This window comes from Eurosta solidaginis, chromosome 1 (assembly GCF_040869045.1).
Source record: "Eurosta solidaginis isolate ZX-2024a chromosome 1, ASM4086904v1, whole genome shotgun sequence".
NCBI classification, from domain to species: domain Eukaryota; kingdom Metazoa; phylum Arthropoda; class Insecta; order Diptera; family Tephritidae; genus Eurosta; species Eurosta solidaginis.
Genome location: NC_090319.1, coordinates 323480870 through 323507218, shown reverse-complemented (window position 1 = coordinate 323507218; position 26349 = coordinate 323480870). Strand labels below are relative to the sequence as shown.

Below are 26349 nucleotides of genomic sequence, written 5' to 3'. Positions count from 1 at the left end.
AAATATTTTATAAAGATTTTATTAAAGTTGCGATTAAAAATTTTATGAAAACATCTTTTAAAAATTATATACCATTAGGAATATTATGAAAATTTTGAGCGCTAATTTTAAGAAAATGGCAGCACAAAATTTTATGAAATTTCGATTAAAAATTTTAATATGTCATGTTCGATTGAAATTTTGTTTGAAATTTCGGTTTAAAATTTGTTTGAAGTTCAAATTAAAATTTGTATGAAGATTTCTTTTGAAAATTTTATATGAAACTTTCAAATAAAATTTTTTTGAAATTTCTATAAATGCGACATCTTTTTTTACATAATTTTTAAAACTGTATTTTTGCTTATTAGGAAGGACGATGATATTTTTGAACATTCGATTATAAAGAAAAATTATTATTATTGTTTTTGTTTTGTTTTTTTTACTATGCATCGGTCAGTCGGTATGGGTGTCAATGTGTTTGTGTGTTTGGTTAATGTATACAAATTCAAAAAAAAAATTTAAATCAACAATTTTCTAATAATTTTTTTCTTTCCTCATTATCCTCCCTCTTATTCATTACAATTATAAAAATATATAGAATACCTACAACAGCCAGCAGGTACGACAACTGCAGCAACAACAAATACCACATACAGCTTTTCAAGCAGCAGCAGCAGCAACAGCCAAAACTGTCGTCAAAGTAACAGCAGCAGCGGCAACGGCAGCAACGCCAACAACAACAACAGCAATACCATAAACGGCAACGGATTTGAAGACGAAGAAGATTTTGATTTTGACATGGAAATGTTTGCGGGTAGCAGTGACGTACAAGTGTTTGAAGATAACAACACAATGATTAATAACATAATTTATAATAAAAACAACAACAGCAATAACAATGGCACTAACATCGCCCTTACTAACAATGACACCTTTGACGATAGCTGCTTTAATAACAACAACAGGAACAACATACAAATCCACAATACAAATGCCATAAAAAATGAAATTTCCGATGATCTCTCCCAACAATATCGTATTTTGTGGGATCAATTAAATATGGAAGATTGGCTATCCAGTCAAGATTTTCCAACAAATATGGAAACTGGACCAGATTTACCTGACATTAGCGAAAATGCTGTTAATTTCAATAATATCAGTATCAAAGAGTTTGATGACATTTTAATTAATTCACAAAATCCCATGTTATCATGTGCCAACATGTGCTCATCTTATAACAACAGCAACAACAACCATAGTAATAGTGTCAGCAATAGTCAACAAATGCAATTGGAATTAATAGCGAACTCAGAGCCATTCGTACCAAAAATTGAGGATCACGATGATATATTTTGTGATAATAATGATAGCATATTTGTGATAGCAGCACCAGAGCCGGTGGAAAGGCCCACAACAACAATGGCAGCAGCATCAGTGACAGCAGCAGCACCCATCATTCCGCCCACAACAACAGCACACAATAACCGCACGAGACTGCAACAGAAACGACTGAAGCTGCTCCTGCCATCTGCGCCAGTCGCTGATTCACTCTCAACACCAACTGTACTCGGTGGAATTGTGGACTTACAGGTGAGTTTTTTTTCTCAAAAATTTACTAATTCACAATAATAATTTTGCGCAAATATGACTCAGACGAGATAAGTCGATCTTCTTTAAGTGGTACGAGCCGGACCCGTGCGCAACCAATATAAAAGTAAAAGTGTCTTATCAAATATCAAAAGAAATCAGCTGTTCTATCAAACTTACAGCTTGCGCTGCCATCCAGCGTATGATAGCAACTGCCGGTAATGCAGTGCAAATATTCACAATAGTGCCATAGTATTTCTTTGTGTGCTCACAATCGTTTATTTTTAACAAATTATTTTAATAAAAGCGAAACAAAACCCCTACGACCAAAATTGCGCAAAGCTCGCTAATAGCCCGAATCTCCATCTTTACAACCAAACTTTATTTACAGATTTTGATTCCAAATAAGAGCGAAAAAGGGACCCGTACATAAAAACAGCAATTAGAAATAATATATATGATACTACTTACTTTTGTAAATTAAAAAAAAAATTTTACTCATAATTTATTTTATATTTATATACTAAGGCAGTGTGCGAGTTTGCCTAAATTGCTACCTGTATAAAAAAAACCTAAATCACTGGAAAATGTCGGCAAAGCAGTGTAAATAAAAAATTTAGAATTTTTATGAGCATACTTTTCAACCTAAATTCAAATGTCAAACTTTAAAAACAAAAACATTTCTATTTTTCATTTTATTGCTCTTAAATTTCAGATGTGCAAAAAAATGCGCATGAATGGACCATTTAAAGTACCACATATTAGATAAGAGGGCGATGATCAGTGTCCGATCGATTGTTGAGTACGGCGTAAAGGGGGTCTCAAATTGCCTCTTGCTGACGCCCGCGTCATAAGATTTGGATCTTGGCTATTTGGATTGCGGTGGGCTCATTGGACAAAAATAAGTTATTGGCGCCATGCCCAATGGCAGTCACAGCGGTAATCATGCCTTGAGATGGTGGCAAACGTCGGTTTGCATGTGCTCCACAACGTCTGGCATAAAAGGCCATATAGTCTGGAGCCGCTGCACTTTCTTTCACTGTTATGTATGCATACTTACTTCCCCCTTGACCCCTGCCCTGCAAAAACATTGAAAACACCATACAATTCTCAAATTTATATTTTTGGGACTAATTTCCCGCATAAATACATAATTTAGTTTGTCAAATCAACTCGCACAGTTTTGACAGTTTTTTCCAAAATTGTTGCAGTGCTGAAAGTTCCAGTGGAATATTACTTTAGCTACCTAAAATTTAGGCGAACTCGCACCTAGCCTAAATATTTTTTATAATGGAAAACTTTATTAAACATTTTTTTGAATTTTCTTAAATTTTGTCCCATGAATCTGCATTCTTTGTGACAAACTTTAATTTTTATAAATTATAATTTTTGCACAAAGTATCTAATTTTAAAGTATTTTTAATGCGTAAAAATGTTTCACAAATTCTTTTCGAATTATTATCTTACAAAAAAAATTTTAACTTAACTTTTCTAAAAATTCAAAAATTTAGATTTTTTTTTTTTTTTTTGAACTAAAAATTCCCAAAAAATATTGTTTTGCACAATGTTGAAAACAGAACACTTCAGAAACACAAAAAAAATTCGAGCCAAAAAGTTTTAAAATACCCTAATTTTTTTTAAGTTGTTTTTGAAGTTTTTTTTTTACTCCTGAACTTTAAAAATATTTTCACATTCTATTCGTACGAATAAAATTTAATCGGTAAGAAACTAGTTAATATATATATAAAAAATTTAGATTTTTTTGTATTGAATTTTCTGGACGAATAGAAAGCCAAAAAAATCTAATTATAATTGGATTTCTTTTTAGTTCTTAAATTTTCTTTTATCCTTTGTATATAATATAATATTCTTTTTGTTGACTTTTTAGGAACACTTTTTGCAATTTTTTAAAAAAAATGGATTGTTCACCTTAATAATTTGGAAAAAGGGTAAACAACTTTGTCTAAGCTTACGTTTCCCACAAATTTAGTTAAATTTTTTTTTGCCAAATTGTGAAAAAGCTCCAAAAATTTTGTTTTGAAATTTGTACATTTGTGCGTAAAAAATTAAACAAACAAAAATTGTTTACCTTTTATTGCAAAGTTTGAAATTTCAAATTGTATATTCAAAATGTTTCTTGAAAAATTGGGATATTGGGAAGACAAATTTGTTGACTTTTTAAGAAATGTTTCGAAATTCGTTTTAAAAAGTTGCAAAAAACTAGGTTTTTAACATTTTGGTAAGAATTAATAGCCTTTATATTAAATAATATATTGTTAAATTTTTGAGCTGAAGGCCAATTTAAATAAAAACACAACTTTTTGTATTATAGTTGTATAATTTATTCTTGTCGATATTTCGGCTTTATTCTAAAGCCATCTTCGGGACTAGGGGTATAAAAAAAACAAACCAATAGAACGTATTCATCATAATGTTTACGTATATACATATAATAAGCGACTTACTCATATAAATATGTTCGATCGACTAAATTAGCAATGGGCAAAAATCTGTGTTGAAGGTACAAAAAGCGAAAGCATGAAAAATAAACAAATGTACAAAATACCGCAAATGTAAACAAATTTTCAAGAACAGTAAGTATAAACAAAAATTTTACAATAATAAAATACATGTAACAATAAGACATAACTTATTATGTATATCAACCCCCTTTTGCTTAGTTGTTGTCTTGAAGTATGCTGGATGCTGAATATTCTTATTTAAGTGAGCGCGGTGTATGTTGTTGTTGTTTCAAAATCAAATTGCGATAAGCACTCGCACAGTGAGCAGTGTCCATTTTAAAATTAATTCGTTTTTTACTAGGAGTGTTCAATATATGTAGCATTTCTAAGGTATAGCGTTTTTGGTAATGTTTTTCCTTCTCCAATATATTTACGTTCTCAAAATCAGGGTGATGTCCTGTATCTTTGCAGTGGGCAGATAGGGCCGTCTTATTTCCTGAAAAACTGTTCCTTAATTTTGTGTTTGACCTGTGTACATTTGTTTATTTTTCATGCTTTCGCTTTTTGTACCTTCAACACAGATTTTTGTCCATTGCTAATTTAGTCGATCGAACATATTTATATGAGTAAGTCGCTTATTATATGTATATACGTAAACATTATGATGAATACGTTCTAATGGTTTGTTTTTTTTATACCCCTAGTCCCGAAGATGGCTTTAGAATAAAGCCGAAATATCGACAAGAATAAATTATACAACTATAATACAAAAAGTTGTGTTTTTATTTAAATTGGCCTTCAGCTCAGAAATTTAACAATATATTGGCTTTTTAACTTTTTCTTTTAATTTTCATAAAATGCTCAGAAAATTATTTACATTTTTTAATTTTTGAAAAACTGTTCAAAATGCTAAAAAAATTATTAAACATTTAATGCAAAACAAATTTTTTTAGCTAAATTGTGAAAAAATGTCTGTAGTATTATATGAAATTTTTACCATAAAACGTAAACACACAAACAAATTTTGTATTAACTTTTTTTTATAAAGTTAAATAGTGATTTGAATAGTATGTTCTAAATTTTTGCTAAAATATTTTGATATTTTGGGATAATAGTAATAATCTTTTTAGGAAGGGCTTTCGAAACTCGTTTGCAATTTCTTTTTTGAAATTTTTTGGTAAATTTTCATAAAAATCATACAAAAATTACCACACTTTTTATGAAAAAAAAAATTAAATATGAAAAAAAAAATTAAATATGAAAAAAAGTTTTTGTTCGAAAAATTGTCAGGCTCAAACACTTTTTAAAGTTTTTTTTTTATTTATGAGCTTCATATGCCCGTACTGTGTTACAGTAAAATACGAAGGTTATAAAAACGTTACACTGCGTCTATGTAGCTGCCTAGACAATGAGTGTGAACTATTTTATATATGAACATATTCAGCTTATTTACTTGGCGTTCTTTGTTTTTGTTTTCATATTCGTACTTATGTATTGCGTCATACTATTTCACCCGTTCAATATAATTTGTATGTATGAGCGAACGTTATAATAGCTGAGGTGGTTGATACGTTAGTCAATCAGTAGCTTGCGACCACCCATAGTGTACGGAACAAAAGATTTCACAATTTCCATTGAAAATCATGCAACTTTTGGAGTTTTTTAAAATAGTAATTATTTATTTATTTATAACTTATTTAAGCTTTTTATTTTACTTTCTTATAGTTATTATTTTATACTTAAGGCAGCTTATTCAAATTTAATAAATTTTTTTATTTTACTGTTTTCTTCCTTCAGGACGAAAAAATGTCTATTGAGTCTTCAACATATTTAGGCCACACGATCGCCAACATCGAAGAATCTTTAAAAGATGAAACCAGCCGTTTTACATACACCGATGAGGATTCACCATCTACACCACGTAGTTGTTACTCCTCCTTTACAACATGTACAAATGAATATATGAGCACAAATCCTTATTCACCTGTGCCATCAAATTTTTCTTCCACGCAACAAACGCAAAGCAACAACACAAGCAAAAAGCGACGTGGACGTCCCGCTAAAGAACATAGCGATCAACCAGATCCTGCAAAGTTAAAAAATATGCCCGATTCAGATCGTAAAAGGTTACTCGATCGAGCGAAGAATAATGAAGCTAGTCGTGTATCACGTCGAAAGAATAAAGAACGTGAGGAGCAAGAGAAAGAAACTGAACGTAGGCTTATCCAAAGAAATTTAGCTTTGCGTGCGCGACGTAATGATTTGGTGAAATTGGAGAAGAAATTTAAACGTGCATTGATGCGTGGCGCGATATTTGCGCTTTAAATGATGCCAACAACGCAAGGAAACGCAGAAGAATGCGTTTACTATAACCATAGATCTATTCACTTATTACATTTGTTGAAAAAATGTAGGTGTACCTCATTATGGAAAAAACAAATTCATATAGAATCCTAAATATGCTAGTAATCGGAAAAAGTTGAACTTTTTTATGTGAAAATTATTTAAATTTGCATGTGTAGTATGTTTAAGCAGCCAAAAAATGATATAAAAGTACTAAAAGTATATTATAAAAATACATGCGTTTATATATTTTTAAGGTGTAATTGTTATGCTGTTTAATTAAATAAAATGTTGTTATTGTATATTAATACATACATGCATACATAGATACATATATACTCCAATTAGCAGCATTGTTATATAATAAAACAAGAAACCTGTGGAGATTTTTACATATTTTTATGAATTATAAAATTTATATTTTTAATTTTTTTGTATTTTGTATCGTATGATATCTATATCTATACATACGTAGTACATACATGTATTTTCTTATATGTTTATCTGAAGAACGATATAAAATAATCTTAAAGTAAGTTTTTAAAAACAAAACAAGAATTAGAAAAAAATATGTACTTGTACACTAGTTTTAAACAAATGAAATAAAAAAAAATTGGTCGTTGGTTTGATGAACAAACGATCTTTGAAAACAAACAAAGAAGTTTCTTTCTCGTTTTGTATGAAATGATGCATTTAAGATGGTGACTTAGAAAACCTTTACGCTTGCGTATGACACAAAAAATGCAAAAAACGAAATATTTGGTGAGGTAAGTACATACAGCGCAACATATTTAAAGGACAGAAACCTATAATGCATTCTATGATAATAACCGTTCTAATGAAAGTTTCAAACATTGAGCCAAATTATTAAAAAATTTAATATCAAAAATGAAGCCATAAGTGGGAAAATCCCCGTTTTTCGAAGTAAAGATGCAAAGCTTACATAGAGGCTTCCCAAGGCAACCGGTCTTTTCATGACCAAGGGCAGTCATATTAGTCTAAACTTATTTAGTTTGTTGTAACCACAGGACTAAGAAATTCGAAGTTGAGCTCTTTCTAACACATTTGATTGATTTTATTATTATTAGAAAAGTAAAAATGTAAGCGTGAGCGACTACTGGCTTTTCTTATCTAGCTGTATACTACATTTTGTCTATATATTTTATACAACAGACATTATTCAGCCCTATTCTGCACTTCGAACTGAACTGAAATTTTCTCAGTTTGGTAACTTTGCAATCCTGCGTTCCGTTTTCATTCATTCCAACTCCGAAAGTCTCGATTTGACGTATACTACGCTTCGAGCGGAGTTCCGCTTTTCTCAGCTGCAAATTAGTTGACGGAGATTGTTTTCATTTTTATTTTCGCGGGCTTTAAAGCGCAATTTTTGAAAAAATATGGAAGTAAAATATACATTAATGTTTATAAAAATTATTTTAAAACATATTTTTTATTTTATTGTGGTTCTGCAGGGCAACAAGTACAACATCAGAGAAATATGAAAAATTGTTGGAAATGCTGTCAACAAAAAGAGACATTTCACAAGGTTTCTCAAAAAGGCCATCTACGCATATTACTACACCTGGAAAGGCAGCCTTAGTATAAAACTCATATTTCGCTTACAGTTCTTCCTCCTCACTTATCCACTCTGGACAAAGCCGTCACTCCATTACATCCAGAAAATAGGATAGTGACTTGGAAAAGGTTGACTGGACCCATCGCCACATTGTAATCTGTACCAACACCATGCTGATAGCTGCCTTCAGCAAAAAACCTCAAAGCAGCCATTACGCGGTTAATTGCTGTTAAGGAAGTCATGAAGCTTTCTGCACCAACTTAAAATTCAACGCTCATCCTGAATGGATCACTGATGTCCCTCAATCTCCGTCCTTCCACTCTCACGTCTACATTGTGCGACGCATTGTCCTATTCCATTACAACTGCAACGGCTAATGTTTCCATAATTTATTTATGTTAAATAACGAAATATTCACTAATTTATAAATTTTTCACAAATATTTATTTTGTTGTGTTCTAATTTCATCAATTCTCACAAACAGCTGATTTCGAAAATTAGTTTATTCTTCCTCTTCTTCATTCAAAACAAGCGGAACTCAGGACGCCTGCTTTAAGTTCAAGCGGAGCGGAGAATTGAAACGGACTTGTAATGCAGAATAGGGGTGATTAATCTGCTATCAGCATTGGCACAGCGGATCACGGTTTGGCCCTAACCTCAAAAAACAATCGCCATTGACTGTATTTCCTTTTTGAGTATAAGGCCGGCCACTACCAGTTAGGTTAGGCCAATATGGATGACGGACTTGGATGCAACGCATCAAAAAGCATGAGAGTCACATACCACCCCTACATTTTTACTTTTTCAATTATTTTAAACACACTAAACAAAAAAAATGTCAGGATAGGTCCAATTTCGAAATTCGAAACCTAAAATATTTGTTTTGGTCCAATACCCAGCTGAGTAATGTGTGTACAGTGTAAGTAAATTTAACGCATTTCCGGAATTCAAAATTAGTAATAAAGTGCCTTAAAAAGTAATTTAAATTGGAATGTATTTTTGTTGAATTACTTTCATGTCGAAATTAAATAGAATTTACCAATCTCAAAAGCTTACCGCTAAGTGGAAAAACTTACATGCCAACCTAATATAAACGCACGCAAGTCATTTTCTGTCAAAAATGTCTCATGCACATACAACTTGTATGAGAGCAACCCAAATTGAATTTGCTGCGTGAAAACCTAACTCGATTTCCAATTTTTGTTCTGCGTGACATTCAGATTTGACATTTGCACACATGCTTTACATTGTCGCAACGCATGGTTATTTGGGTTAGGGCAAAAATCGCCGGTTGTTTGCGTGCGCTAAAAAAACGCAGTGCAGTTTTATTAGTTTGGCATGTTATCAATGTTCATTTGTCAATAAATTAAAAACATTTACTACGCGATGACGATTTACTCCGATTATTTGTATTTGTACTTGAGCCTGCACTATTTATTCGTGTGCTAGGTGTAGCATCTTGATCCAAAACTGTTTCATCAACACTGTCATCATCGTCTGGTATGTCTTCTTCACTGTCATGCTGGCTTTCGCCGTTGCCAAGGGAACTCTGTAAAATAAATTCATGAACAAGTATTTGTATATTTTATCATTTAAGTCGTTGTTTACCTGCGTCAAAATTTCGTCACCATGCAAATCCTTATTTTTGAGATTGCCCATTGTGAATACAGATGAACACTTATTGGCAGTCATAAGCGCTTTTACACGAAAAACCAATGTTTCGACAGTTTCTCGCAATGCAGGGATTTGTCCAATGATAGCTGTATTTCGTAGAGCCTAAATATATGCAAAAAATGCAAAATGGTATAAATGTGCAATAATTTATTACGCAATATTAAATGCACGTTTATATATCGCCCTTCGACCTTATTATTTCAGTGTAACCCCATTTAATTTGTTGCGTCCTTGTTCACACCTATTGGATGGGGCGAAGCACTGCTACAACAACAACAACAACCTTATTATGGATTAGAATATTGGCCAAAAATTTGAAATTTAATTTGGTTCTTGATACATATAGGAAACTCGTATGTGCTTTGTATTGTTGTTGTAGCGATTAGGACCTTGGGGAGTGTTATCGAGTTGATGGTCCTTTGCCGGATGCAGATCCGGTACGTTCCGGTACCAAGCCCGACCATCTCGGGAACGATTTGTTATGACCACATGCGACCTTCTAGGTCATCCCGCCCTCTAGATCCATGAGGAGTTCGGGGTCGTCAGAGCCTCGGCTGTTAATGGAACAGGATCCGCCACGGATAGGTGAGGTTGACAATTGGGTTTGGAGAAGCTATGTATTGCGCTGGCAACCTGAAAGGGCTGCGCTGCACAAACCCTTTGAATCCGGTATTTTAGTGGTCTCTTACGACAGGCATATTTGAAACCATGGAAACAACTAAAAATAGACTCCAACGAATACTACACTCTTTTGAATTGCGTATTACTTTTCGACCCTTGATTGCAAAAGCGTGGCCAATATGATTTTTATACAGAGAAAATATGGAGTGCAAAAAAATGTTTTTACCTTAGAGTGACAGCATAAATTATGTAGGAATCTTGTGACTGTTTGCAAATTTTTCAAGAATTCACTGACACGTTCAGGATCGTTACGTAATTTTTGATCAACCACTTGTAAACCATGCTGGAGAAGCATTTTCAAATAAATATGAGCATACTAGAATAAGAGAAAACGTAAAAATTATATATGCACATTTTTTAAAAGTGCATAACAAATATAAGTTAAATAAAGGAGAAAAAATAATGCATATTATCAACTACAAAATGAATAGTTCAATAACAAAAAGATAACTCGTCGATAACGTTTTTATCGATAACAAACCAATAACAAACCGATAACCGTAAATTTGAATTTCGAAATCCGAAATAAAAAATTGATTTTCGAATCGGTTCATGTTATTTTCGTTACATTTCTCTCTTAATTTCTGCCTACATTTGAGCTTTAACTTTCGATTTCACTTGAACTTAGACATCTTTACTTATTATTATTATACTCAGTTGAGCAGAGCTCACAGAGTATATTAACTTTGATTGGATAACGGTTGGTTGTACAGGTATAAAGGAATCGAAATAGATATAGACTTCCATATATCAAAATCATCAGTATCGAAAAAAAATTTGAGCCATGTCCGTCCGTATGTAGGTAGATTCCTGGGCACTAATCTCAGATCGCTATTTAAAATGAACGATATCGGACTATAACCACGCCCACTTTTTCGATATCGAAAATTTCGAAAAACCGAAAGAATGCGATAATTCATAGCCAAAGGCGGTTAAAGCGATGAAACTTGGTAGATGGATTGACGTTATGACGCAGAATAGAAAATTAGTAAGATTTTGGACAATGGGCGTGGCACCGCCCACTTTTACAAGAAGGTAATTTAAAAGTTTTGCAAGCTGTAATTTGGCAGTCGTTGAAGATATCATGATGAAATTTGGCAGGAACGTTACTACTATTACTATATATGTGCTAAATAAAAATTAGCAAAATTGGATGAAGAACACGCCCACTTTTTAAAAAAAAAATTTTTTTATTCAAATTTTAACAAAAAATTTAATATCTTTACTGTATATAAGTAAATTAAGTCAAAATTCAACTCCAGTAATGATATGATGCAACAAAATACAAAAATAAAAGAAAATTTCAAAATGGGCGTGGCTCCGCCCATTTTCATTTAGTTTGTCTAGAATACTTTTAATGCCATAAGTCGAACAAAAATTTACCAATCCTTCTCAAATTTGGTAGGGGCATAGATTCTATGACGGTAACTGTTCTCTGTGAAAATGGGCGAAATCGGTGGAAGCCACGCCCAGTTTTTATACACAGTCCACCGTCTGTCCTTCCGCTCGGCCGTTAACACAATAACTTGAGCAAAAAGCGACTAACGACTTACTAAACTTAGCCCACGTACTTATCTGAACTCACTTTTTCTTGGTATAAAAAATGGCCGAAATCCGACCATAACCACGCCCACTTTATCGATATCGAAAATTACGAAAAATGAAAAAAATGTCATAATTCTATACCAAATACGAAAAAAGGGATGAAACATGGTAACTGGATTGGTTTATTGACGCAAAATATAACTTTGGAAAAAACTTTGTAAAATGGGTGTGACACCTACCATATTAAGTAGAAGAAAATGAAAAAGTTCTACAAGGCAAAATCAACAGCCCTTGGAATCTTGGCAGGAATACTGTTAGTGGTATTGCATATATAAATAAATTAGCAGTACCCGACAGATGATTTTCTGGATCACCTGGTCCACATTTTGGTCGATATCGCGAGAACGCCTTCACATATACATCTAAGGGCCACTCGCTTTTAAAACCCTCATTAATACCTTTAATTTGATATCCATATCGTACAAACACATTCTAGAGTCACCCCTGGCCCACCCTAATGGCGATATCTCGAAAAGGCGTCCACCTATAGACCTAATGCCCACTCCCTCTTAAAATGCTCAGTAACACCTTCGTTTGATACCCATATCGTACAAACATTCTAGAGTCACCCCTGGCCCACCCTAATGGCGATATCTCGAAAAGGCGTCCACCTATAGACCTAATGTCCACTCCCTATTAAAATGCTCAGTAACACCTTTCGTTTGATACCCATATCGTACAAACATTCTAGAGTCACCCCTGGCCCACCCTAATGGCGATATCTCGAAAAGGCGTCCACCTATAGACCTAATGCCCACTCCCTCTTAAAATGCTCAGTAACACCTTTCGTTTGATACCCATATCGTACAAACATCCTAGAGTCACCCCTGGCCCACCCTAATGACGATATCTCGAAAAGGCGTCCACCTATAGACCTAATGCCCACTCCCTCTTAAAATGCTCAGTAACACCTTTCGTTTGATACCCATATCGTACAAACATTCTAGAGTCACCCTTGGTCCACCTTTATGGCGATATCTCGAAAAGGCGTCCACCTATAGAACTAAGGATTACTCCCTTTTAGAATACTCATTACCACCTTTCATTTGATACCCATATCGTACAAACACATTCTAGAGTCACCCTGGCCCACCCTAATGGCGATATCTCGAAAAGGCGTCCACCTATAGACCTAATGCCCACTCCCTCTTAAAATGCTCAGTAACACCTTTCGTTTGATACCCATATCGTACAAACATTCTAGAGTCACCCTTGGTCCACCTTTATGGCGATATCTCGAAAAGGCGTCCACCTATAGAACTAAGGATTACTCCCTTTTAAAATACTCATTACCACCTTTCATTTGATACCCATATCGTACAAACACATTCTAGAGTCACCCTGGCCCACCCTAATGGCGATATCTCGAAAAGGCGTCCACCTATAGACCTAATGCCCACTCCCTCTTAAAATGCACAGTAACACCTTTCGTTTGATACCCATATCGTACAAACACATTCTAGGGTCACCCCTGGCCCACCCTAATGACGATATCTCGAAAAGGCGTCCACCTATAGACTTCATGCCCACTCCCTCTTAAAATGCTCAGTAACACCTTTCGTTTGATACCCATATCGTACAAACATTCTAGAGTCACCCTTGGTCCACCTTTATGGCGATATCTCGAAAAGGCGTCCACCTATAGAACTAAAGATTACTCCCTTTTAAAATACTCATTACCATCTTTCATTTGATACCCATATCATACAAACACATTCTAGAGTCACCCCTGGCCCAACCTAATGGCGACATTTCGAAAAGGCGTCCACCTATAGTCCTAATGCCCACTCCCTCTTAAAATGCTCAGTAACACTTTTCGTTTGATACCCATATCGTACAAACATTCTAGAGTCACCCCTGGCCCACCCTAATGGCGATATCTCGAAAAGGCGTCCACCTATAGACCTAATGCCCACTCCCTCTTAAAATGCTCAGTAACACCTTTCATTTGATTCCCATATCGTACAAACACATTCTAGAGACACCCCTGGTCCACCTTTATGGCGATATCTCGAAACGGCGTCCACCTATGGAACTAAGGATCACTCCTTTTCAAAATACTCATTAACAGCTTTCATTTGATACCCATATCGGTCAAACATATTCTAGAGTCACCCCTGGTCCACCTTTATGGCGATTTCTCGAAAAGGCGTTCACCTATAGAACTAAAGCCCATTCCCTTTTAAAATACTCATTACCACCTTTCATTTGATACCCATATCGTACAAACACATTCTAGAGTCACCCCTGGTTCACCTTAATGGCGATATCTCGAAAAGGTGACCACCATAGACCTAAGGCCCACTCCCTCTTAAAATGCTCAGTAACACCTTTCATTTCATACCCATATCGTACAAACAAATTCTAGAGTCAGCCCTGGTCCACCTTTATGGCGATATCCCTAAATGGCTCCATCCATAGAACTATGGCCTACTCTCTCTTAAAATACTCTTTAATACCTTCCATTTGATACACATGTCATACAACCACATTCCAGGGTTACCCTAGGTTCATTTTCCTACATGGTGATTTTCCTTATTTTGTCTCCATAGCTCTCAACTGAGTATGTAATGTTCGGTTACACCCGAACTTAGCCTTCCTTACTTGTTTTTTTTTTTAAATACCACATCTCCACCGCTACCGATTTTCGTTCAGATAGCAAAAAAATAAGTTTAAAAATTAAATATTCGGGGTTTTTATTTAGTATCTCATTGCCAAAGTATACTGATAATCCGTAGATTTTTAAAATATTTATAGATATCGCTATTATAAATCGATTTATACCAGTGGTGTACTCGAGAGGCTCGTAGAGCTGTGGAAAACTATTTGGCGTTAACCTACATGTCATGTGAGCTGAACTACAGATATTCAGTTAAACTAGCAATCAGTTTTAGCACCTGCTTGAAGCAGAGAACATCTCTTGCGTGAACCCAGCCAACATTTTTTGAAAATTCTGATCAAAAATGTACCTTAAATGTGATTATTCTTGAATAATCATTTATGATTCCTATTTCGAAACGCTTTTTATTCATATTTGATATCATTGTAAAATTGAGCTTTAATTGTTTTAGAGTGATACTTGACTGCTTTTCAGTCATTTTCTGATCATATTCGTGAACATATTTCAATCGTTTTGGTTGAGATTTTAGAATCATTTTTGAATGCGATTATGATGCATTTGATTGCATCTGAACAAATCCAGGGCTAACACACGCACACTGATAGCAGTCTGCACAGGTCATTGGGCATGATGGGCATTCCGTATAACGACTACTGCAGAAGCTGCAAAGATCCAAATGCCAGGGGGACAGTAGAACAATTTATGTGTAAATGCCCGGCTCTAGCTAGAGCCCAGCTGAGGTTCCTTGGAACCCCGTTTCTAGAAGACCTCAGAGGGTTATCTGTGATAGCAATCCCGAATATTCTTAATTTTATCAACAACTCTGGCTGGTTGTAATACATTGACCGTAACATTCCGTAGGTTTTTAGACGACTTATATGGCACCAAAACGGCTTTAAATAGCTACTTGGGCGACCAGGGTCGCAGCCATTTCACCTACCTACCTATGATGCATTTATCCTTCATATCTCATTCAAAATAAGATACTACATAATAGTAATCTTATTTCATCAGGGGAAGAAGGCATGCGGAAGCGAGTTATTTGAACCACAGATTACTCGCTAACAAACTTGACAGATATACACCTGCGAGTACAGCATCCAACATTAGCTGTGATCGTCAATATCATAAAATAAGATACACTACGGGATGTTGAAGACATATCCAAGTACATACATATGTATGTATGTCAAGAGAGTTTCACTTACCTGGGGTTCAAATAGCTCACAACCTTTGTATTGTCCAACTATTATGTATTTTCTGGGAAGCCGAAGGTGGAGAAATGGTTGGGGAAATCTTCGGTCGAGCAGCATTTGCATTATATTGTCTTGAAGAATATCTTAATAATAAAATTTTATATACATACATACATATGTATGTACATACATATTTTTTCTGAACTTCATGATTGAAAAAATGCGTGTATGTAAAAAAATAAGATTTTGAATGAAAAGTAAAATTTTAACAAGTATAAAATTCATTATTCAGTCAAAAAAATAGTCAGAAAAGATTCAGAAAGCTGAATTAAAAACGATTATAAATTTTTGATCACCTAAAGTAAATACATTTGATTCAAATATGATTCCAAAATGTGATTGGAAAACTATATTCAGTTTTTGATCATCAAAAGTATTCATATTTGATTATTTCTTTTGTTCAATTGTATAATAACTCATTATTTAGTCAGAAAGAAGAATCAAATTGTATTTACATGTAGGGAAATTCAAAATTTAATCATCTAAATGCTGAGTTATATATATATTCCTGTGATTACCTTTAAAAATAATTGAAAATTTCGTGGCACATCCAATGACTTAACAATTTCCAGCAGCATATTGAACAGCTCACAACTTTTTTCCCACATTTTCATTTTATCCTCTCTATATGTAGCACTCTTGTTTACCAATTCGCATAAATAACCAACTGTTGTTTCACATAAGCCACGAAAGAGTAATGGGAAGTTTGCTCTAAAATGTATAAGTTTTTCGTTAAATCTACATTTTATCCACATTTGTTTTTTTTTTTTTGCATTTCACATACTTTTTAAAATTCGGGAATGATTTAAGCGCATTGTCTTTGCCTTTCAAATGCTTGCATTCATCAAGTAAAGCACGCAAAATACTGCTCAAACGTTTGAAGTCCGAATTTTTAAGAAAACCTTTAACGAGTATATCCAAATACATATTACAGATGGCGCCACGTTCAGCTAAACCATCATAGCCGTACCACTTGCGTTGCAAACATTTTTTGCATAATCCACCTAGAACGAAAAAAAAATGTTTTATTCTTTGAACTATAAATTAAATTTATTTATATACTTACGTATATCTTTTTCCTGTTTCTCAAGCAATGCTTTTCGTTGTTCTAAATTACTGCCATTGCTCCTGTTAGAGCATTTACTAGAAAATCTCTTTAGTATTTTCAACAAATCATGTAAATATACTGCAGTTTTTAGATCAACAATAGCTAATTCATAATTTAACATCAACTCAAAAGCTGCTGCTGTAATTTCTTCTAGCGGCTTTTTACGAAAGTTTGAACGAATGCTTTCGTCTAATATAACAAACAGAGAATCTGTAAGGATAAGAATTGATAAGTTTAATGTGCAAACATGTGGGGAGGGAGGGAGGGATGACCTGAAGGTTTAATGTGGCCATATAAATCGGTCCCGAGATGGTCGGGCCAGCACCTTAATGGTGCTTTGTTGCCGGAACGTACCGGATCTGTATCCGGCAAAGGACTATCACATCGATAACACTCCCCAACACCTTCGGGGAGTAACCTTATCGCTACAACAACAATTCAAACTTTTGAAATATGAAGCTTTCAATTGTAAACTCCACCTACGCGATGCGAATCCTGTTACAAATATGAATGGGTCATACATATATTTAGCAGGCGAGGCTCTGGCGACACCAAGTTCCTCATGAAAAAATTTACCAACCTGGGTGCTGACTTTAGACTTTTAAGTATGACAAATAAACGAATACTTTTATATCAATCTAACAAATTTGAAAGCTGGAAAAGTACTGGTCACCCAAACTTAATTACAACAAGTAAGGAAGGCTAAGTTCGGGTGTAACCGAAAATTACATACTCAACTGAAAGCTTTGGAGACAAAGTAAGGGAAAATCACCATGTAGGAAAATGGACCTAGGGTAACCCTGGAATGTGTTTATATGACATGGGTATCAAATTAAAGGTATTAATGAGGGTTTTAAAAGGGAGTAGCCTTTAGTTGTATATGTGAAGGCGTTTTCGAGATATCGACCAAAATGTGGACCAGCGTCACCCAGAACATCATCTGTCGGGTATCGCTAATTTATTTATATATGTAATACCACGATCAGTATTCCTGCCATGATTCCAAGGGCTTTTGATATCGCCCTCCAGAACTTTTTTATTTTCTTCTACTTAATATGGTAAGTATCATATCCATTTTACAAAGTCTTTTCTAAAGTTATATTTTGCGTAAAAAAGCCAATCCAATCACCATGTTTCATCCCTTTTTTCATATTTGGTATAGAATTATGGAATTTTTTTTCAATTTTCGAAATTTTCGATATCGAAAAAGTGGGCGTGGTCATAGTCGGATTTCGTTCATTTTAAATAGCGATCTGAGATGAGTGCCCAGGAACTTACATACCAAATTTTATTAAGATAACTCAAAATTTACTCAAGTTATCGTGATTACGGACAGACATGGCTAAATGCATTTCTTTTTTCGCCCAGAAGATTTTGATATATAGAAGTCTATATCTATCTCGATTAGTTTATGCCGTTACGGGATACCATTATGCGAACAACATTAATATACTCTGTGAGCTCAGCTCAGCTGAATATAGAAATGTAAAAAGTTCCACAAAAACAATTTGCCTCGACAAAATTCTTCATATTCTTGGGTGGGTCTAATAGGCGTATATGACGGTGCGCGAGAAGGGACTCCTTCAAAAAAAATCAATTTTTGTTTTCAGATCTATTACAAACGAAACTTTGTTCTGTAAATTGGTAAAAACCAGAGATCGATACCTTTATTACTTTTTGAGTAACGAGCAGTTAAAGTCCACAATAATTGTGCCATATACGGGCCATCATGCGAAAGCTAGCGCACACGACCCACCTCGCCATGTGAAATCAACGGTATTCGTTTAAGGGGCCTTTTCTCGCGGAGCGTCACATATACTCTGTGCACACATACATAGTCATATTTTTTAAAACTACCTTTTAAAAGCTTTGCCGTGGTATTACCATCATTAAATTGTGGCCAAGAGAAAAAAACTGCCAGCAAGCGTACACACATATTGAAACAAGCTTTTACATAATTGAATTCGGTGGTGAAAAGATCACCATTACTATAAACACGATTTACCTCCTCCAATTGTTTATTGATCTCGGTTGAAAGCTGTAAAAAAAATATATATAACGGTTTATTATCAAACGAAATCAAAAAAGACATTGTAAGTGTTCGAAATAAACAGAGTGATCGCTTTCCGGTTGGTACGTTGAATTTACATAGAAGAATAGCCGTTTTCAGTAGATTTGGAATTTGCGCAAAGGACTGTTAAGGTGGCAAAATTTCCCAAATATTTCAGGCATTATTTTATACTGTAAAAAAAACTTGGAATGCTTTTCACTACATACACTCATATCGACCACACAAGAATTCATGTCATACTGACCCACATAATTATTTGCACTCAGCAGGAGTTCAACATCATATGTGCATGCCGACATACACGGCACATATCTCTTTACATTTGTTAACCCGTCACATTGACCAGCACACTTATCGATCAGTCACGCTGATCGACATATTTGTCTGTTGGTCACATTGACTGCCAAAATATTTATATGTATCTATTTACATGTGTACATAAATATGTATCTATTTACATGTGTACATAAATAGGTCACCATAATAATATGCTGACTTCTCATATATGCATTATGAATATACATGTTTACTTTTCAGTTTGTTAGTATTAGTGTAAACACATATTTGTCATGTAAGAAGTTTTGTATAAAAGAGAAAGTATTTTCTAATAAAAGTCAATTCTGTCCTAACACCAAACGGACCACATTTTATTTATACTTCACTGGTTGCATTTCTTTGCAATATAGTGCAAATAAAACACTTGGTAGGTTAGCGAATTCCATAAAAAGCAGCATAATTGCATAAGCTAATTGAGTTGACTAAGCGGTTTGTGATGAAATTGTTTCTAAGTTTTTCGAAATAACTTCCAGTTTTCGAAAATAGTTTCTAGAACACCGATATTGACTTTAGAGGTTCGAAATTGATTTAGTTATTGCATTTTAAAAGTAAAAATAATAGTAATAAGCAAACAAAAAACTGAAGATCTGGTAATGTACTGCCATCAATTTGATACGCAAATACGAGTCCGCTATCAGAATTGGACGCGCTGTTAGAGTAGCGTGCTTGTCTAACAAACCGAAGGTATTGGGTCTTTGGCAACATCAAATTCTTTAAAACAAGTTGTTCCAATTAGAAAACTTTTAAACGTCCCTATGCAGTTGTTGGGCAAACATTCCTAGTGTATTTCTGCCATGACAAGCCTCTTAGCGAAAATTCTTCTGCTTGCAGATGCCGTTGGGAATCGACATAAAATATTAATAATTTGTAGGAAAAAATAAAAAGTTGCGCGCCACGCAAATTGGAAGAGAAGCTCGGCCAAAATATCCTTGGAGGTATATCGTGCCTTGCATTCATTTTTTATTAATACCAGAATTGGCCTAGCGGATCCCGGTTCAATCTCAACCTCGCTTTACCCGACCCGCTGATCATTTGTATGGTTATGTAATTTATCGCTTTTAATTTATATATATATATATATATATAATCCGTTTAATTGGTCAATTAAATATTTAGATAAATTAGCTGCGTTTAAAAAAAAGTATTCTTCGACACAGGACATCTACCCTCAGCAATTACTTACCCTCGACATGCTCTTCATAATTGATTGCAAAAACTTCGACAAGTCATACATAAAATATTCAGGTTTTGCAACATGTTGCAATGGTTGTTCACTTTGAAACTTTTGTGCACCGGTAATCGATTCTAATTTGCACACTAAATCATTTAAGATGAAGCGGAATTCAAGTAAGCCAATACGTTTTCCAATATCATTGGCTGGTAACGGGTATTGTAAAACTAGTTCTTCGCGTAGTATTAACATAATATCCGAATCCATTTGTCTAGAAGTAAGCATATTAATTTGAAAAAAAAAAATTTAATTAGCGGTTATTAAATCTCTCACCTATACAACTCCCGCGGTCCATAGAGTACATCAAATTTTTTCTTATTTTCTATGCCTTTAGAACGTCCAATGTTAGCCAATTTAACTGTAATGTCCCCACCATTTGTTGTATTAACTACATGAGTATCATTGAATATAATGGTTTCAGAATTGAAATCTTTATCATTTTGTTGTGGTTTTGGTTGCGTCAGTTTTGTTGAGGACACTGGTCTGCCGCGTGCTGGGAAGGAAGAAAAAATTCAATGAATAAGTTATTACTAAATAGTTGAATTTAAGTGTGATATAAAATAACTGTTGATTGATATGTGTATAATTATTAACGATTTACTTTCTTTTCTTAAATAAAAAATCAGATTCCCTGAAGAAGATGCGACAGCATCGAAACGCGTGGGAGGGAACAGGAAGACAAAATTTTTTTAAAAGATATTTTTTGCCTTAAATTCATCGACCGTAAAGCTCCAAATCAGCACGAATAAGGCAATTAGTGCTGAAAATTTCGTTCACTTTAAAACTCATATTCGAAAATAGAAAAATTACAAATGATACTTTGATACTTTATTAGAAAAATTAAAAAGTCGTCTAGTGTTTGCAACGAATTGCACAATTTCGGGAATATCAAATCACGGTTTCTACTCATATTTTGTTTAAAATTTTTATTTCTATCATTTTAATGATGTTACAATCTTTGAATTTTTTCACTTTTGTATAGCGTATATTTGCGAAGCTTGAGTATTCTCTGGTAGCTAAAGATTAATAATAAAAGTAAAAGTTTGGCACTTTTCCGAAATTCTAAGATTTTTTTTTAACTTATGGCTATTAACGTCATTGGAAATGGTTCGATTCCAATAATGTCACAAAGTTTCAAATAATATTTCGAAATAGGCTCAGTGCTGTAACTTCTAATAAAATTCAAATTTCGTAAAATTGTCAAACTAATATTCTGATAACAACAACATATACGCATACACAATTTAATGTTGTTGTTGTCGTAGCAGTGCTTAGCCCCATCCAATAGGTGCGACCGATCACAAATTGTCATCAATGTCCTCTAACGGGAGTTCAAGGAGACTTGCTGTTTCAACAGGGGTGGACCATAATGAGAGGGGTGTTAGAAGCGTTGGTTCCACAATACTGTGGCGAATTTTAGCATCACTAAGCGGTTAGTAAATAAAGGCACAACAACAATAAAGCAAGCGGCCACTCTCATGTACATGAATACATGAATTTAATCCATTACACACGTACATAAAAGGTGATGAAGAATAACACACGCACACACATGTTGTCATCAGCCGAAATTAGTTGCTCACACATACAGACGCATATATGTAGCTCAATTATCAAGCAGGAAATACAGCAGTTCTAGAAGGCGAAACGTCTAGACTTTAGTAGAAATATGCGAATGAAGCAACGGAGAGTATAAAAGCAGCGCAAGCTGAGTAATCAGTAATCAGTTTGATTTAAACATGCTATCAGTTGCGAAGTGAAGTATAATTGTAATACTCCCAAAGCAGTCTAATAAAGACCAATTGGCAAATAGAGAATATTGTAGTAATTTATTCAACAGTTTAGCGATACGAACGTTAGCAAAAGGTTTCAAATAAGCGGAATTTCCCAAAATTCGTTACGATACAGTTAAAGACATGGTTGGTTACAACCAGGACATATGTTTTGTACGTGGGGGCTGATTCTGGATAGGTAAGGGTTTAACCTGTTACAGTACCAAGATCGAAGTTCAGTTAGAGTGACGCGCGTTTCCCTAGGGTATTGTTTTTTTGTTTTGGGTATTGTTCTTTGAGTACAGGATTCACCGGGCAATTCCTGACATAGAGGCCCGACGCCTGTTTGTAGATTTCACTGAGGACATGCTTGTGTATTTTAGCTTCATACGGCTGTGTACTCAGGTGTCGTATTTTCTCATAATTCTTACGGAGATGACTTTTTAAGCCCCTGGGCGGTATAGGCTCGCCAATCAGATGTCTGTTGAGATGCCCTGGTTTCTGGGTATTCAAAAGAAACTGTTTGGTTAGCATTTCATTTCTCTCCCTGATGGGGAGTATTGTCGCCGTATTTGGCGGTATTTTGGCAGGCCTGTATCTTCTTCCAGTTTAGGCTTGGGGACCATATCGGGACGCGTAGCATGCAATCGGCTGGCCAATTGCTTTGTAAGTGGTAATGAGCGTTTCTTTATCTTTACCCCAAGTACTGCCAGCGAGAGATTTGAGGATTTTATTGCGGCTCTGGATTTTCGGCACAGTTGCCGCTGCATGCTCATTAAAAAGGTAGATTCTGATCGAACGTTACACCCAAGATTTTGGGGTGTAGGACAGTCGGTAGCGTAGTGCCATTGACGTGGATCAAAATGGTCAACATTTGGGACGTCCATGTTGTAAATAAGGTCGCCGATGATTTAGTCGATGCTGTCAGGTTTGGCGAGGCGAAGAAACTGGAAAGATCAGGGAGATAACCGTTTATTTTGATGCAAAGCTCATCGATCTGTAGGCCTGGGCCTGTGGCCATTATTGTGCAGTCATCGGCGTAGGAAACGATAGTGACTCCTTCTGGTGGTGAAGGTAGCTTTGATATGTAGAAGTTAAACAGAAGTGGGGATATGATACCACCCTGTGGCACCCCTTGTTTAATTCTTCTTAGCTTGGATGTTGCGTTCCTGAATTGCACCGATGCCTGCCGAGCAGACAGATAATTTGCGGTCCACCTTTTAAGACTTGGGGGAAGGGCAGACCCTTCCAGGTCTTGCAGTAACGTGCCATGGTTGACCGTATCAAAAGCTTTTGACACGTCTAACGCAACGAGTACTGTCCTATGGTGGGGGTTTTAATTTAAACCCCAATTTATCTGAGTACTAATGGCATTTAGCGCGATGGTTATGCTATGTAGTTTTCTGAAGCCATGCTGATGATTGGCTAGTTGCAAATTTGCTTTAAAGTAGGGGAGCAGAATGCTTCATGTGTCTTGGTTACTGGAGATAGGAGAGATATTGGGCGATAAGAATATCCTATGTTAGCTGGTTTCCCAGGCTTTAGTGGTGGCACCACCTTGGCCATTTTCAATTTTTCGGGGATGACAAAGGTGGAAACAGACAGGTTGAAGACATGTGCTAAATATTTGAATCCCTCTTTACCTAGGTTTTTAAGCATCGGCATGGCTATGCCGTCTGGGCCCACTACATTAGATGGTTTAGCATGGCCGATGGCATCCTCAACCTCTTTGCCGGTGTTGGTAATTTGGGGGCGCGCTGTATTTATGTTTATGTGCGCGTCTGTTGGCCCGTCGTCTAACTTCGTTAACCATAGAATGCATTATATGTTGTCGGCAAAAAGCGCTCGCGCATTTTCTCGCATTCGACAGCACTTCATCGCCAAAGGCGATGGAAATTTTGTCGTTGTGCTTAGACGGATTCGATAGGGACTTTACGGCGGAACAAAGCTTATCACACCGGCGGAGAGGTTACAATTCCTTAAATGCTCCTCCCATTTCGCCCTCTTGTGTTCATCCACAAGCAATCTGATGCGTTGGTTTATATCTCTTATTTGAGGGTCGCCGGGATCGAGCTGTCTTATGAGGCCACGTTCTCTCGCTAAATTTGCGGCCTCCGCCGGAAAATGGGGCCGGATTTCGGGAATTCTTCCGTCGGGAATAAAACGAGCCGAAGCGGATTGAATGACCTTGCGGAAAGCACGTTCCCCTTGGCGAGCATCAGTCGGGATAGGAAGGGCAGCAAAGCGATTGTCTGTAAAGGATTTGTACTCATCCCACTTTCCTTTTTTAAAGTTTATGAAAGTGCGGTTTTCGGCGACGATGAAGTCGGCGGTTCGCTCGAGCGAAATAAGTATAGGCAGGTGGTCAGATGTCAATGTTACCATCGGCTGCCAGTTGACGTAGTTTACCAGACCTGCGCTCACAATGGACAGAGCTGGCGAACTGTGACAGCTTCCTACTATATGATGGGGGGCGTCTCCGTTTATTGTGCAGAACGTCGTTTCTTCTATCTGATCCGCCAACATCTCACCCCTGCTGTCCGCCTGCAGGTTTGAATGCCACAGATCGTGATGGGCATTGAAATCGCCTAAGATAATGCGATTATCGCCAGTGAGTAGTGCACTGATTTACTCAAGTTATCGTGTTTACGGACAGACGGACGAACGGACGTGGCTAAATAAATTTCTTGTTTCGCCCAGATCATTTTGATATATAGAAGTATATATATATCTCGATTAGTTTATGCCGTTACGGATTACCGTTATGCGAACAAAATTAATATACTCTGTGAGCTCTGCTCAGCTGAGTATAAAAAAATTGGTTTGGCCCAATACCCAGCTGAGTGCTGTGCAGTGTTATTGATGAAATTCTGTGAATTATTTTTTTTTTATATTAAAATTCGAATTATGCGAAAGCTTAATGCTCATTCGAATATTCGAAAATTACAACAAATGTAGTGATTTTTACTGCGCATATTACAAACCTTCAATTTTTTCGCTAGTAACAGCATTCGAAGTAATAAATTGGGCTTGTGGTGGTATATAATCAGCTGGTGCTTTGTCCAATAACAATCGTACTTTGTCTTCGGTATTAATAAGGTCGCTCAAACGTTGTAACACCTTTTGAAGTATAGACATTTGTTAATTTTGTATTAAAACTTTACAATGTTGCTTCCCTTTTACCTTACAACGTATCATCTCCTCTTGCTGTGTTGAAAACGAGCTCACAGTCTCACGCATCCAATTAACACAATGAAAATATATATCCAAAATACGTTTTTGTACCTGCTCATCATAATCGTAAAATATTGCATCGGTATTCGATTCGTCAAAAAATGATGGTAGTATGATAGCACAACCAAGTAATGCATTTATTTGCTCCAAACTACCTTGATAGCGTTGCAAATGAAGTGAGCGTACTAAATTAAAGAGAGGAGCCAGAACGAGTATGGAAGTTGAGGAGCTGCAATTTAAGAAAAAACACGTGTAATTATAGTAGGTATAATGGCTGCAACCCTGTTCGCCCAAGTAGCTAATGAAAAGCCGTTTTGATGCCATGAAACTCATCTGAACCTACTGAGTACTACATGGATATGTTTTACAACCAGCCTGAGTTGTTTATAAAATCAAGAATATTTGTCATCCCTATTACCGCTAATCTTCCTAGAATGATCTTAAACGGGTTCTACCTAGAGCCGGGCATTTACACAGAAATTGCTCGACAGCCTCTTTTTCATCTATGTCCTTACAACTTCTGCATTGGTCGTTGTGCGGAATACCCATCTTTTCCGCATGTGTGCCTAAAGGCCAGGGTCGGCCCTGGATCTCCCCAGTAGATACCTTATTTTCCTTTCGTTGTAGTCCGGCCAAATGACTTTTGAAGTCGCACAATCCGCAGTGCTCTTCCCTTTTTCCCCCCTGCTGAGCCACTACGTACCAGTTCGTCAGCCATCTCATTTCCCTCGATTTCCCTATGTCCCGGAACCCAGATAATGGATATTTCCGGAGTTTCGGTCAGCGCCGATAAGAGTTGTTTGTATGACCCTAC

At 35.7% G+C, this 26349-nt stretch overlaps 2 protein-coding genes across 5 annotated transcripts in view; one reads left to right on the top strand and one right to left on the bottom strand.

Annotated features, from left to right (window-relative positions):
- The window catches only part of Xrp1, a 32473-nt gene extending 25441 nt beyond the window's left edge, over nucleotides 1-7032 (top strand). Inside the window, exons 3-4 of the mRNA XM_067767739.1 lie at nucleotides 578-1569; nucleotides 5826-7032. Coding sequence (XP_067623840.1) covers nucleotides 578-1569; nucleotides 5826-6353 — 1520 coding nt within the window. The 3' untranslated portion in view covers nucleotides 6354-7032. The remainder of the gene's footprint in view (nucleotides 1-577; nucleotides 1570-5825) is intronic.
- Fancd2 overlaps nucleotides 6592-26349 on the bottom strand; it is a 64245-nt gene continuing 44487 nt past the window's right edge. For all 4 annotated transcript variants that reach the window (XM_067761948.1, XM_067761950.1, XM_067761947.1 and 1 more), the window contains 11 exons: nucleotides 25485-25764; nucleotides 25286-25421; nucleotides 20803-21022; nucleotides 20482-20740; nucleotides 18749-18929; nucleotides 16850-17101; nucleotides 16568-16787; nucleotides 16302-16494; nucleotides 10469-10618; nucleotides 9556-9723; nucleotides 6592-9496 (listed from right to left, as the gene is read on the bottom strand). In XM_067761948.1, coding sequence (XP_067618049.1) covers nucleotides 9314-9496; nucleotides 9556-9723; nucleotides 10469-10618; nucleotides 16302-16494; nucleotides 16568-16787; nucleotides 16850-17101; nucleotides 18749-18929; nucleotides 20482-20740; nucleotides 20803-21022; nucleotides 25286-25421; nucleotides 25485-25764 — 2242 coding nt within the window. In that variant the 3' untranslated portion in view covers nucleotides 6592-9313. The remainder of the gene's footprint in view (nucleotides 9497-9555; nucleotides 9724-10468; nucleotides 10619-16301; nucleotides 16495-16567; nucleotides 16788-16849; nucleotides 17102-18748; nucleotides 18930-20481; nucleotides 20741-20802; nucleotides 21023-25285; nucleotides 25422-25484; nucleotides 25765-26349) is intronic.